Consider the following 13,165-nt stretch of genomic DNA (forward strand, 5'->3'; position numbering starts at 1 on the left):
GAAACTGTAATTCTAGCGGTATTCCCAATTCAATGGTTGTTTGTTACTGGCGCAAAATGTAAATTTTAACGAAAAGTGTAGCACATTCATAAGCTTTAAAACTTAGTTTTGGGGCTTCCTGTATCCTAAAATTAAATTAATAGAATAATTATTTTGGTCATATAATCGTTTCCTTTTTTCACTTAAGAAATAGTAAATCAGCATATCTGGCAACACTTATAATTCAGTTTCTTACTTGACAAAGTTGCGTATAGTCGCTTTTCTTCGAAGCAGCTCACTCTAAAGCTATACAGCGTAATAATAACTTAGTAAACAACGTTGGGACAATATATATATATTATTTAATTTCCTTTGTTTTTAATGAGTCTATTGTCAATTTTTTTATTTTTGTTGAAATATATTTGGCGCTACCAATGTTAGATATAGAGAAGGGGCCATTCACAAAAAACGTAATATTATAAGGGAAAGATCGTGTAAGTATTACCAGAAATTTAGTAATATATCTCTTATGAGGGAAGTAACCTGTTAAGCCATAAAAATGAAACATGTACTTTCGTAGGCTTTACGCGGATTTCATTTGGTTGAATTTCTCGCCAAACCTCGCATGTGTGCACTGCTTTACAGATCAAAGTTTACAGCTTGTAAAGAAGCAAAAAAATATGTTTGCTTTTCCTAATCATATAAAATATTAAAATTACAATGCATAGGAATATGCACTAATTAATAAACCATTATCGCAATGTAATAGTTTTATAAAATATATGATGAATTTTGTCCTGCGCTATGTTTTCTTTAAAAAATAATTTTGAAAGATCAGCTAAGCTGGTGAAGGTACATGTTTCCAGCGATTGACTTTTGCAGGATAGGAAGATGAATTTCTGGTATTGCTAAATACCCTGTTTAGTTTACACTGTAATAAACTCTTTTTCCGTCTTCGGAATGATTACATTAACTTCATTAATACTAAGAAGGAACGCTTTGGTTTAGTAATGGAACATAAAGTTTATGCACAACTCACTCTTTTACCTGGAGCAATCCTTTTCAACAAAACTCCCTTCCTATTCGTGGTCTGGTCTACTCTCTCTGGCCCCCAAGGGACACTTCTTTTTGTACGCAACTGCTTATCAAGGGGGTTTCCTACCGTTACTTAACGGACGCCCTCTTGTCGGTCCCTTACAACACAGACCCACCTATTTGCCAATGCAAGAAACTCATAAACTGCTGGATTTTTGTCTGCTAAATAGACACTTTTTGATTTATCACCTGCTTAACAGACAAAAATCCAGCAGTTTATGAAATTCTTATGTTGGATGCTCTCTGTGAACTGAAAAAGTCAATTGTTTCAGAAGGGGGAGGGGGCATTGAAGACAAAATTTTCAGAATAGAGTAGTACAGGGCCCCCAGAGGTCCTATAATTCCTATAAAATCCTATATTTTCAAAAATGTCCTATAACATCCTATATTTTTAGCAAAATCCTTAAAAAGTCCTATAAAATCCTATAATTTTGATATTTTACCCATTTCAAATCCCACCACTCTTTTAAATTGCTAAATTTAGCTATAAGATAAATTCCTATACAAAGTCACTCTAGTCTATACTTTTGTTATTGTTAACATGGTTAGCTACTAGTAAATTTTGTGATGAAATGGTTTAATAGTTTCTATTTTTCAAGTGAAAATCAAAGATTTATTTTACTAAATATAGATTTGGTTTTTTAAATTCATAAAGTTAGTAAATGAAATAGCATATTTAGTCCTATAAAATCCTATAATTTGAAAATAAAGTCCTATATTTTTAGAATTATAATCCTATTTTTCCTATGAAAAATTTGAAGATTTGAGTGGGGGCCCTGGTAGTATCGCTCTGTAGCTTTGGGCTATGGTAGCCATTTTGAGGGATGTTTTTATCTATGGGAAAAAACATGGGTGACATCGACATACATCACGCCGATATTACTCTATCGTCTACAGCTCCAAATAAAAATGTGAAATTTGTTGATCCACTATATGTTCATACTCCGTTAAAGGGAATAAAACCTGCAAAGCAATCTTTATGGAAGACCCCTTCAATTTTTAAAATTTCCCTGTACAGTGGAGCCAAACATTTTTAAAGTCAAAGGCTAGAGTGGCCAAACCTGCAAACGTTGGTGTTCCACACCAAATACCTGAGGTTATATTCCCTTTAAGCTCCAGAATAGTAGTTCCAAAACGGTGTTGTTTAGGTAAATGGCCCATTTTCTAATAATAGTTAAATTATGTCCAGGATTGCTAGTGACTTCATCAAAAGGTGTTGCTAAAATATAAAATGACTTATAATCAAATGGCCTCAGGTTTTTTTAGTTGAATTTGAATTTTATATGTTCAAAAAGTAAGATTTCAAGTCGGAGTTCCTAGGAAAAAAATTGCTGTAGCAAATTGTATGGAAAATAGTGTACATTTTCATTGGGACAGTAATAAGTTTACTAATGTGGAAAAAATATGTCAAAGATAATAATTTTATTTCACATTAAACACTCATTTATTCTTTTTTAATATTTTTTGTAGCATATAATTGAAGTATAATATTATTAATATATAAACAGTATAATAAAATAAACAGTACACATTTAAGAATTTAACTAGTTGTTTTTAGCTTCTGCACAATATTCCTTAATTAGCCATAATTAGTATCAACTTTTTGCCACATTTAATCATGATTTACTATTTCTCCAGTCCAATTTGAAGCTTACCATTTATATGCTGAGATATTTTTGGCTTTATTTCCAAAGCTTTTGTGGGAAAATAGTCAAATTGAAATGTCACTGCATCCCCATAATGTTATCAATATTTTTAATAATATTTCACTGTTATAAGCTGCCTTTGTTGTAGTTAATAAAGGTAATATTTATTTTCAGCTTTTCATTCATTTATTCAAAATGAGTGAACTCAAACAACAAATTGAAACTTACAGGAAGGCGTATAAAATTTTAGCTAAAAAAATTAAGAGAAGAGAAATAGAGGAAAAAGTAAAGGAATTAAAGATGAAGAAATCAAATCGTCGCAAACCTGCTGAAGATGGATATAGTACTTCCAAGCAGAAAATTTGTGGTAATATTTTCAGTTTGTCTTATTGAGGTGTATTTATTAATTATTGCTGAGATTGTGTTGACCATTGTCATTTTCCAGCAACAGGGGTGTAGAGATAGGGGAAGGCTATACGAGCCTACGCTGGCTATAACCAGTGTTCCAAAAATACCACTTATACTGAATATGGTGCATATCACTGGTATATAATGGTAAGGTTTTAAATACTGTAAATAATTCATGAAAATATATTATTTACCACTTTTCCCATTTTATACCATTACGTTACTTAACATTATTTACCACCTGTTAAAGCAAGTGTCGGTTCAACGTTAACTCTTATTACAACAGTGTCGCTAGTGTCAAAATCAATACAAGACACTTAAGCTAAATTTGACCCAATAGGTAGGACATAAAAGTATCCCTTGCGTCTGTTGGGTTGTTTGTAAATTTTTTAATCACTTAAATTAAATTACAATATATTTTATATGGGATATATAATTTTGGTTCAAGTTGACTAACAATTGTAAGTAGAGTATCAGTTATCTAATTTTAATACTCTACAATGGTTCTCTGACCAGGTTATTCTTATGCTATTTTTCTTTGCAGTTAATAGGTGGCACCACACACTCCAGTAAAGTTGTTTTTTCGAAGAATCTGATAGATTTATTGCCAATTCTAATAACAAGTGCCTTAACATAATACAGGTTGCAATGATAGAGCCGACAGTTGCTTTAAATACCACTTCAGAACCCTGGCAATAGCCTACTTTTTATTTCATTACTTGAAGAGTCTTCAAAAAAGAATTTTTTAAATTAATTTGCGTAACCCATTGTCAGTTGATTTTATAAATATAAAGTTATTAGGTGCCCTAATCAAAAAGTAGTGGCTTGTATCTAAATTATGCTATCATCACCATTGAGTGTAATAAATTGTAGTAAGCTGAACTGTATTTATTTATTTATTCTCACTTATTCTGAACTTCTCTATTGCTACAGAATTAAAGGGATATTGTCAGATAAAAACATCAACACTAAATTTATGAGCTTTTTAGCAATTATTCCCGTATAAAATAATGTAAATTACTTTAAAACACTGTAACACTCGTCAAAAAAGGTCATTTGGAAGCTATTTCCATGACTGTTTTAACTAATTTTTATAAAAGGTCCAGATTATACAGTAAAACCTGTTCAATAATATAATAAATAAAATTATAGTATAATATATTTTAAAATAAAATAAAATTCCATAATAAAAAGACTAGATACTTCATGGCTAAAATTTATTTATTTACATGGGCGAGCTTTCGGACCTTGAAAAGGGACCACGGTCCGAAAGCTCGCCCATGTAAATAAATAAATTTTAGCCATGAAGTATCTAGTCTTTTTATTATGGAATTTTATTTTATTTTAAATTCTAATGCCATGGCATATAAAACTTTTCAAATTAAAGATTATAATATATTATAGTAATAATTCAAATACACACTGTATTAAAAAAAATCAAATGAAAAAAATTAAAAAAAAACAACTTTAAAATCATGCATAGTAAATTTTTTGCTTATCATTTAGAATATGATAGATTAATTATATTTAACATTCCACTATATATTTTACATTAGTTATTATAAAATTCTAACTACTATGTTTATTAGCTTTCTGAGATAGTGTTAGGTTTCATTGTTAAATGAGTTTTGAAGAAGTTTCCATTTGTAGGAAATAATAAGGCGGTTACTCACATTTAAACTCTTTATTACAATAATTTCTCTAATGAATACCTGGTGGGGTCTTTAAGGCTTAAACTCCTATCTGGTCTGAAACGCCACCCAAACGTCTCTCTCCCATTCTTGGTTTTACGGGGTTCATATAGCAGTTTCCCCATAGCGGAGGAATGTGGATCTCCGTTTGGTGGGAGCTAACCCTTACACATTGTAAGATTTTGGTAAATTTTAAATAAACAGTATACACTATACACTAAATACATAATCAGACCAAACATAATTTGCTTTGATTTTACATTAACGTGAAATATTGTACATTTCAGATGATCTTGCAAACAGCAGTGACGAGGAACTGGACGAACAAAACAAGAAAGAGAAACCACGAAAAGAAATATTAAGCACTTATAACTGCAAAGTTTGTGAAACTAACTACAGGACTGAAGAGAACTTACGTCTACATGAAAAAACACATTTATTTAGGACAAAGAAGAAATGGTCTTGTGGAATATGTCTTTACAATTTTCTAACTGAAGCTAGACTGAAGTTACACAAATGTAAAGGGAAGGATGGTTCGGATGATGAATTGGTCTGCTTGGATCAACTTTATAGCTGTAGTGACTGTTTTGCAGCTTATAAGAAACAAGAAGACTTGACTGAGCATCGGAAAGTTAACCATCTCTCAAAATTTGTGTGTAATATATGCTCAAAATCATTTATGTTTAAAGTTGCACTTGACAAACATTTGTTAGTTCATGTTCAAACTAAAGAATTTCATTGTAAAATGTGTAACAAGATATGTAAAACTGAAACAGCTCTGAAAGCTCACAATGTTGTCCACCAAAAAGACATATTGAACGTTGCACTGTCTGCTTTAAAATCCAATAAAGATTTAAGAAAAGAAAATAAGAAAGCGCAGACTATTTCAATTGCTAGCACTAAACCAAAGCGTTCTCAGAGAGTCAGGAAAAAGACTTTAGTGAATTATGAATCTGATATTGAAGAAGTTGAACCAAATGCTGTAGAAGTACCCACTTTTAATTTAGAGTGTGTTGATGGCAATGATACTGATGAATCCACAGAGTCTCCTTTGTATAGTCCAACACATGAAGATGATTCCGATGCTAGTGTAACAGATGATATCTCAAACTTCACTAAAACAACACGGCGCAATAAAAAGAGATTGAGTAGTCGGTTACCTGTAAAAAACAATTTTCAACCAGTAGTTAAGGTTTTGAAGTTAGCAGCTTTGGAGAATACCAGCAACCCTTTGCCTATTAAACTAGCAGCCCCAGTTCATCTTAACATAGGTGACAGAAAACCCAAGTGTCAATTATGCTATGCAACATTCAATTCAAAGGAGGAACTCATAGATCACATTGAAATTCACCTTGGAAGGAGAATTGAACTTCGAAGTAATCCTAGAAGTTCTATAGCCTCTTCAATGCCATCAACAAGTTTTGATCATGATCAAGGTAAATTAATGAGCAGTGCTGAACAATCTGGTGAAATTCCAAAAAAGAAAAGAGGTCGACCTATTAAAACCAAAATCGTTATTAATAAAACAGAAGTTGGTAAAAAGCAAAGTAATCAAGGTGGCAAAAAGAAAAGGGGAAGACCTGCCAAATCTATTACAGCGCGTAATGCAACAAGTATCTTTGAAGGCTCTAGTGAAATGACACATTCACAAAAGGAACTAGAGATAAGTGGATTTTCATTGGATAGCTCAGTTTTTGATCCAAATTACATAATAAAAGTTGAACCAGAGGACGCATACATTCAATCTTCAAGTTCAGATTTCTGTAAAGAAATTGATCTAGATACAACATTCATTACAGTTGAGGAAGGAAATAATCGTGTGAAAGTCTCAGACTTCCTCAAAACATTGAATAAACCTATTGTTGATCTATCATTATATAATATGCTTGCATAGCCTTTTAAAACTTGCCTAAATTGATGTATAATTTCTTGAACAACTGTAATTATAAAACAGTAAATGCAGCTCTTTCTCAAAATTGGAAAGCTGCCTAAGTTAACTTTTAAGCTATTTGGTCCTTATTTAAAAAATATACACATCTCTCAAATGCAATACCTGAAATAGAGGTGGATGACCTCTTCACAGAATTAGGCTCAAAAGAAATATGCTTCCATCCTGAAGCTGGTTGAAGGTAAAACCCAGAGAAAACGAAGGAATACCAATATATTTGTGTAGTCTACAACGCCATGCTACATTGGCAGCAAATACCAAAACTAATGTCTAGGTGGGCCGTGTGGAGACGCATGTTTCTTCCCTATTGTGCTTGTGGAACCATTTAATATTTATATTTTATAGCAAAGAAATAAAGCTTTTTAGATTGTACAGGTGATATAGTTAGCAAACATTTAATATTAAGAACCAAAAATCTAAATTTATAAATTTTCGTGTCACTTCTCCCATATACTGAATTTAAATGTGTTTATGATCGAGTCATTTCAAAATTTATTTACAAATAATATAAAGAAAAAATTTATTTTAAATACAGGTATGCATTAGGTTTAAATATTTTTAGTACTTATCTAGCTGGGAAATTGAAATTACATAAAAAGTTTCAGTAAAATATTTGAAATTCAACAATATCAATTCGTTTTTTTGTATAAATAATCTGAGGCTGAACTTTTGAACAGTACTTTTTGGTGTGGGAAAGGACAGTAATAGATAAATTATACTCCTTTTTTAAATTGAATAGGAACTAGCTTGAAAAAATTTCTGTTAACAGGCGTTATGACTTTTTTTTTATGTTACTAGCAATGATCACCCCCAAACTTCTGTTAAACCTGATGGTAGAAATATTAAATTTTTTAAACCACCATAAATATTAAAGTTTATTCTTCCTTTAATTGAACCAAAACATATTAAGTAACAAGTTTGTAAAATTACAATGATTGGAGAAAATCACCCCAAATAATTTTTAAAAATCAAGCATTGTCTGCTGTAGGTTAGGTTAGGTTAGGTTAAGTGATTAAGTATATCCTCCATATTTTAGTATTTTTAAAAAAAAATATTCACCTAAAACAATCAATAACCATGATAATAAATTTCTTTATGAATGCCATATGGCGGTTTCTGTACCATATTTGGGGGGATTTTATCCCGAACGTGGGGGGATTATGTCTCGTATTCCGGGGAGATTTCGTCCAAAAAAGATATTGGGGGGGATTATGTCCAACGGCCCCTCTATATAGAGCCTTAGAGATAAAAATTGGATCTACTCTATAATTCTTTAATTTTATCCCTCTTTAACTATGGGGATATTTTCTCTGAAAACATAACGTACTTAAATAAATTGCAAATTGCCCACGATAATGGATATAAATTCATTGATGAAAAGGATAAGTATGCCTTGGCAAAAAACTCATCAAGAACTAAACTGGATGTCTTTGAAACAACATTATGTTTAGTTTTCGACTCCTTCGTTACTTATTTGTTAGAACATTTAAGAAAACCAAGAGACATTCATACAAAAATTACAAGAGCCATCACTTTCAACTTCTTTGTTGAAGATCTACAGACCTCCCTGCATCAAAAGAGTACAAAACGTCATGGTATAGGCCGTATTTTTTCCCCACATCATTGAAAAAAATAATAAAGAGATTTGTAAGTTGATAAATTTATACTTTGTTACAGGCCTCCTTGTAAATTAGACATGACTTGACGGTGTTACCAAAGTAAATATGGGGAGAAAGTCTGGCACTTGGGTCCAACCGCACAACGTCTTATTTGAGGGGTTAAATTTTTGGGCTTCTGAAATTACTTCCCCCTTGCCTCTTTACAGGGACACAAAGGTATCGGTTATACTCCGTCACGATGAAAAAAAGTTATCTATAAAATACGTTAATATTCAACTTTTGCTTTGGTTAATTTAGTTCCTAAATAAAGTAGATATATGATAGAAACTAAAATGCGACCTTTTAAAAATAATAACACGACTTTTGAAAAGAAATAAACTAACTAGAATAACGCTCACTTAAATCGTGGAGAGCGTGGCACCATCTAAGAGCAGAGATCAGGACTAATTGGCAAATCTACGATGATAAGGTCTAACAATTTGCAAGTTTAACTGAAATAATAACTACAGATACGAGCTTCTTTTGTTTATTTTACAATTGACATAGTAATTATTAATTAAAATCAACTGTTATCGAAGGAAATGATGATCAGCATTTGACAGAGAGACTATTTAAAATCGCGAGGCAATGACATGGTTGCCAGGGAATAAAATTAAAAATTTTCATCTTGAGCGCGGACCGGAATACCACAAATGCACTACTTCGCGCGTAATGTGCTATCCTTATTGGTTAGAAATATCACGTGATCACTAGCTCTTTAAAAAGGGTGTCAAGCATGGTGGAAGGTAAAATCTGAAGGCACTGATAGACTTTCTCCCCCTATATACTTTTGGTGTTACCCAATAAAAGCATTTTTTGTTAATATATTCTAACATTTTTCTAGCCTATTATTAATTTCATGCCCCCTTCTCAACTAAGATTGTGTACATAATTAAATAGCACAAATGAAACTCTTATAAGTTTATTACTATATTAATTTATATACAAACTACAAATTTGAATTGGTTTTTTATTATTCATTATCTGGAGGAATGCCCAGTTCTTCATCAGTCCACTTAAGTCTATCTGGATATTCAAATTCTCCCTGTAAAAGAATAAATATTAGAATACTTAATAAAACCTTTGGGAGATTCTGTAAAACTACTTTTCTATAATTAATGTACACACTTGTGGAAATTAATATTGTAATCATTGTAATAATAAATAATTTTGAATTGCTGTAGTCAATCTCTTAATTATTTAATCAGTGTACTGAAAAATGTGAAGTAATAGCTTCATGGCAGACATTAAGATGTTATAAGTAGCACCTTAGCAGAAGACAAAAGCTTCAGCACTTCTGTCCTAATTAGTTTTTTTTGGCTGTGTATAAATAGCTAATATACTTTGAATCTGGACTACCACAAAGCTAACTTTGTTTGTTTTATCCTTAAATGATGAGAGTAAGGAATGTATTTATTGATAAAAAAATTATCTGTGCATGCACCTATACCTCTTTCATTCCCGCTGTACCTAAAATCTATACGTTCCCTCCCAATATTTCTGTACCCCAACAGTGGCGCAGATGCAGTTTTTATCTATAAGTATTGGTACATTCAGCCCCCCCCCCCCCCCCGGCATCACAATTTGTTTTGACAAGCAATCGCATAGCTTCCAACTATAGCATTTATCATGGGGTAATTTAGAGCGCTCTCTGAACACTTGTGATAAGTTTTCACACTCCACTAACAATCTCAGAGCAGTTCATGATGAGATTCATGAACTCCACTGGCAAGGAGCAGCTAAAAGTTGATCCAAAAAATTCAACAGATCAGGAGGTCTGGAGTAGGCTTTAACATTGCTCCATGGCAATCTACACTACGAAACTTTTATCTCGGCTCGGGCAGCTATTAGCTGCTCTAAAAATGTTATTGTCATTCATGGGGAATAAAACTCTCACTCTTTGGAAATCTCTTCCAGAGAGAGATTTCAGAGTACTCTCAGAGCTTCCCATGGAAATCAATAATAGTCTCTCAATGCTTAAGGCTTAAAAGTGGGGATAAATGTGTTTGGAAATGCTTGGATCATGTAGAAATATTTTAATAATAATAATAATAATCAGCTAGGTTAATACCCAAGGCACCACATTAGGCCCAAGTCATCTAGCGACTTATTATGCCTTTAAACAGGTGGCCGCGTTACAACACGAAGGAGGGTGGTAGCAAGCCCTATATGCCACGCGAGCCAACAGCTCCCTACACTAACTATAACCAATAACCTCTACAAGTTTTTATGGAAGGGGAAACCGAAGAACTCGGGGGAAAACCATTAAACCAGCGGGGAGAGAACTTGCAAACTCAACGCAGGAGTAGTTCAGAGTTTTCACCCAGTGTCACAAGTTGGGATCGAACCCAGCTCCTCTTGCTGCGGGGGCGAAAGTGCTAACCACTCGGCCACCCCACTTAAGAAATGTGCATCAGATTAGCAATGTTTTACTACAATTTACCAGTACTATACTTACAGTAATATGGTCAAACTGATGCCATAAGTGCCAAAATATCCACCAATAGAGGAAACCACCAATTGCATCTGCAATAATGTAATTTGCTTTGGGAGCAGGTGCTGGAGGTAAACGGTAAATCCAGCTACATAGAAAATGCCGTGTATGGTTATTAAGTTTCATATTAAACAAATGTCAACTTTATTAATCTCACAAAGAAAGGAACAAATATAAATATTATGAATATTTGACAAGCTACTTTTAACTTCGCTTTTGTATGAGAAAAAAGGAGATTACTACTATAAATGTAAACATGTCTTAAAACATCCACCATTTTGTCTATTTGCTTTTCTTTTTTTGACTTGTGTAGATAAATATTACAGATAAACATACTTTTAAAGGGTTCCACCAGCCACAATAGGGGATAAACATGTGTCCCCGCTCAACCATCCTGGATGATACCAAACAAAGTAATTTATTACATATTTTTCTCTGATCCCTCTCCTCAGACAGGTTCAGGAGGTGGTACATATTTATCCCCTTTACTAGGCTGGTGGAATCCTTACAGTTCTTCAGCAGGTGATTTAATATCTTTTGCTCCAGGTCCTAACATAAAGATGCCTAAAGTCGAGTGTTAAAACATTTGCAAATTTTGCGAATGGGAGATGGAATCTTAGTGTTTTCAGAAATCAGAAACTGGTTCAGATTTTAGACCACAATTCTTGTAACTATTTCTAGTTATTTAGAGTGATTTTGAGATATTGGAACTGATTTTTGCACGGTGTTCAGGATTTTCAAGATTCATAAAGTCATTTTTCTCTAAAATGTATGGGATTGGCCAATAGTGCTAAAAATCAACGTAAAAATCCCTACTATTGTCTAAATGCTTGATGAAATTTTTATGTGTAATTCCTAACGCAAACCCTTTATGCATTTCTGAACAACCCTTAAAGCTGTGAATATAAATTTAACTATCTACTCTCTCTATTAAACACAAAAGTGACAAAGAAGAAAATTCAAAATGAAATAAAAAAAATAGAGTAATGTTTGATAGTGAAAATAAAAGCAAAGCCTTGTTGAATGCATTTAAAATAAAATTTATCCATTGTCTTTAACACTTTCATGTTTGATGACAGTCAAAGATAAAATTTGTGTTAACCACTTTAATCACTTAATTTAATTTACATCTTGGACATCATCAATCCAATAATTCACTGTAAATATCTTTTTAAAGAAATATATAGGATCATATGCAACATAATAAGCCACTGATAAGTATGCCACTGTATAACAATTCCATATAAAAATTTCAATGAGCTCTTGTTTCACATGTAACATCAAATAAGCGGACCCAAAAATTCTTATAATCCTTGCACTATTGAAAGGGTTACCATGAAAACTAAATCACATGATCGTGAGGCACGACCTACACTATATATTGTTAAAGTTAGAAACACTCAAGGAATTTCGTGCATTTTCAAAATCTGTTTGTACCCAAAAGAAATTTCACTATTGGTGATACAAGCAAAACACATTACCATGACCACCAATCATGGATAATGCAACACTCAATTTCTCATTTGTATCAAAATTAGGGTAAAACTAAGGGAGTGGTTATTCAGAGATAAGACATGAGTTAATCATCCCTGAGCAAAGCTAATAATTAGTTAGACAATGCGGTCCGTAGGTGGTTTTTATTAACTTAACATGAATTTCTAAACTTACAAATAGCTAATCCATTAGTGTACGTTTATTATGAACAAATTTTTTTAATCCAAACAAACTCTTTTAATACAGAAAAATATCACACTTACTCTCCACCACTATGTCTCTTTGGGACTACATTTAATCGACCAAGTGAGTTTGAAGACAGTTTGCCTAATGTAACCAACTTTCTTAACATAATTAATTTCTAAAAATTTAAACTGTAACCTCTAATTAGGAATTTAGGATTTAACTTTGATAAGAAAAACAAGCAGATGATTGAAAATGCCTCCACTAACCTTGAGAGATTTTGGGCTAGACATAAGCCAGGAAGAATTTTTGAATTTTTCAGCCTGACTAGGGTTGTGCAAAGTATTCGTCATTATTCGATTTGAACCAATTATTTGGACATTTTTAGGCTAAACTATTCGCACCGCCAAATCAAATTCTAGTTTTTAAAATTCTAGAATAGTAAATAGTGAACTTTGAAAACCGACCATTCTATTAAAAAAAAATTAAATTGATTTTGTGGATTTTAATCCAAATTTATAAAATTATTGGGTATTTGCATCAAATTTCTACCGCCAGAGGGCACAAAG

General features: G+C 32.4%; 2 protein-coding genes across 3 annotated transcripts; one reads left to right on the forward strand and one right to left on the reverse strand.

Moving 5' to 3' along the window:
• The first annotated feature begins 215 nt into the window (after positions 1–215).
• Positions 216–6,823, forward strand: LOC149960238 (uncharacterized). Of its 2 annotated transcripts, XM_090166608.1 has the most exons (4): positions 216–294; positions 421–473; positions 2,895–3,087; positions 5,107–6,823. In XM_090166608.1, exons 3-4 carry the CDS (start codon positions 2,916–2,918, stop codon positions 6,711–6,713), a joined length of 1,779 nt encoding a protein of 592 aa, XP_090022734.1. In that variant the 5' UTR covers positions 216–294; positions 421–473; positions 2,895–2,915; the 3' UTR covers positions 6,714–6,823. The 2 variants fall into 2 exon arrangements, with proteins under 2 accessions (XP_090022734.1, XP_090022735.1); XM_090166609.1 differs by lacking the exon at positions 216–294 and having other exon boundaries at positions 305–473; positions 2,951–3,087.
• Positions 6,824–9,331: 2,508 nt separating this feature from the next.
• Positions 9,332–12,844, reverse strand: LOC149960239 (NADH dehydrogenase [ubiquinone] 1 beta subcomplex subunit 2, mitochondrial-like). Its single transcript, XM_090165204.1, has 3 exons — positions 12,677–12,844; positions 10,884–11,007; positions 9,332–9,470 (listed from the first exon to the last, which is right to left on the reverse strand). The coding sequence occupies exons 1-3, from the start codon at positions 12,763–12,765 to the stop codon at positions 9,399–9,401; spliced, it is 285 nt and encodes a 94-aa protein (XP_090021330.1). The 5' UTR covers positions 12,766–12,844; the 3' UTR covers positions 9,332–9,398.
• Between the last annotated feature and the right edge of the window lie 321 nt (positions 12,845–13,165).

Source organism: Leiobunum rupestre, chromosome 2 (genome assembly GCF_980474605.1).
Source record: "Leiobunum rupestre chromosome 2, qqLeiRupe1.1.hap1, whole genome shotgun sequence".
NCBI lineage: Eukaryota > Metazoa > Arthropoda > Arachnida > Opiliones > Sclerosomatidae > Leiobunum > Leiobunum rupestre.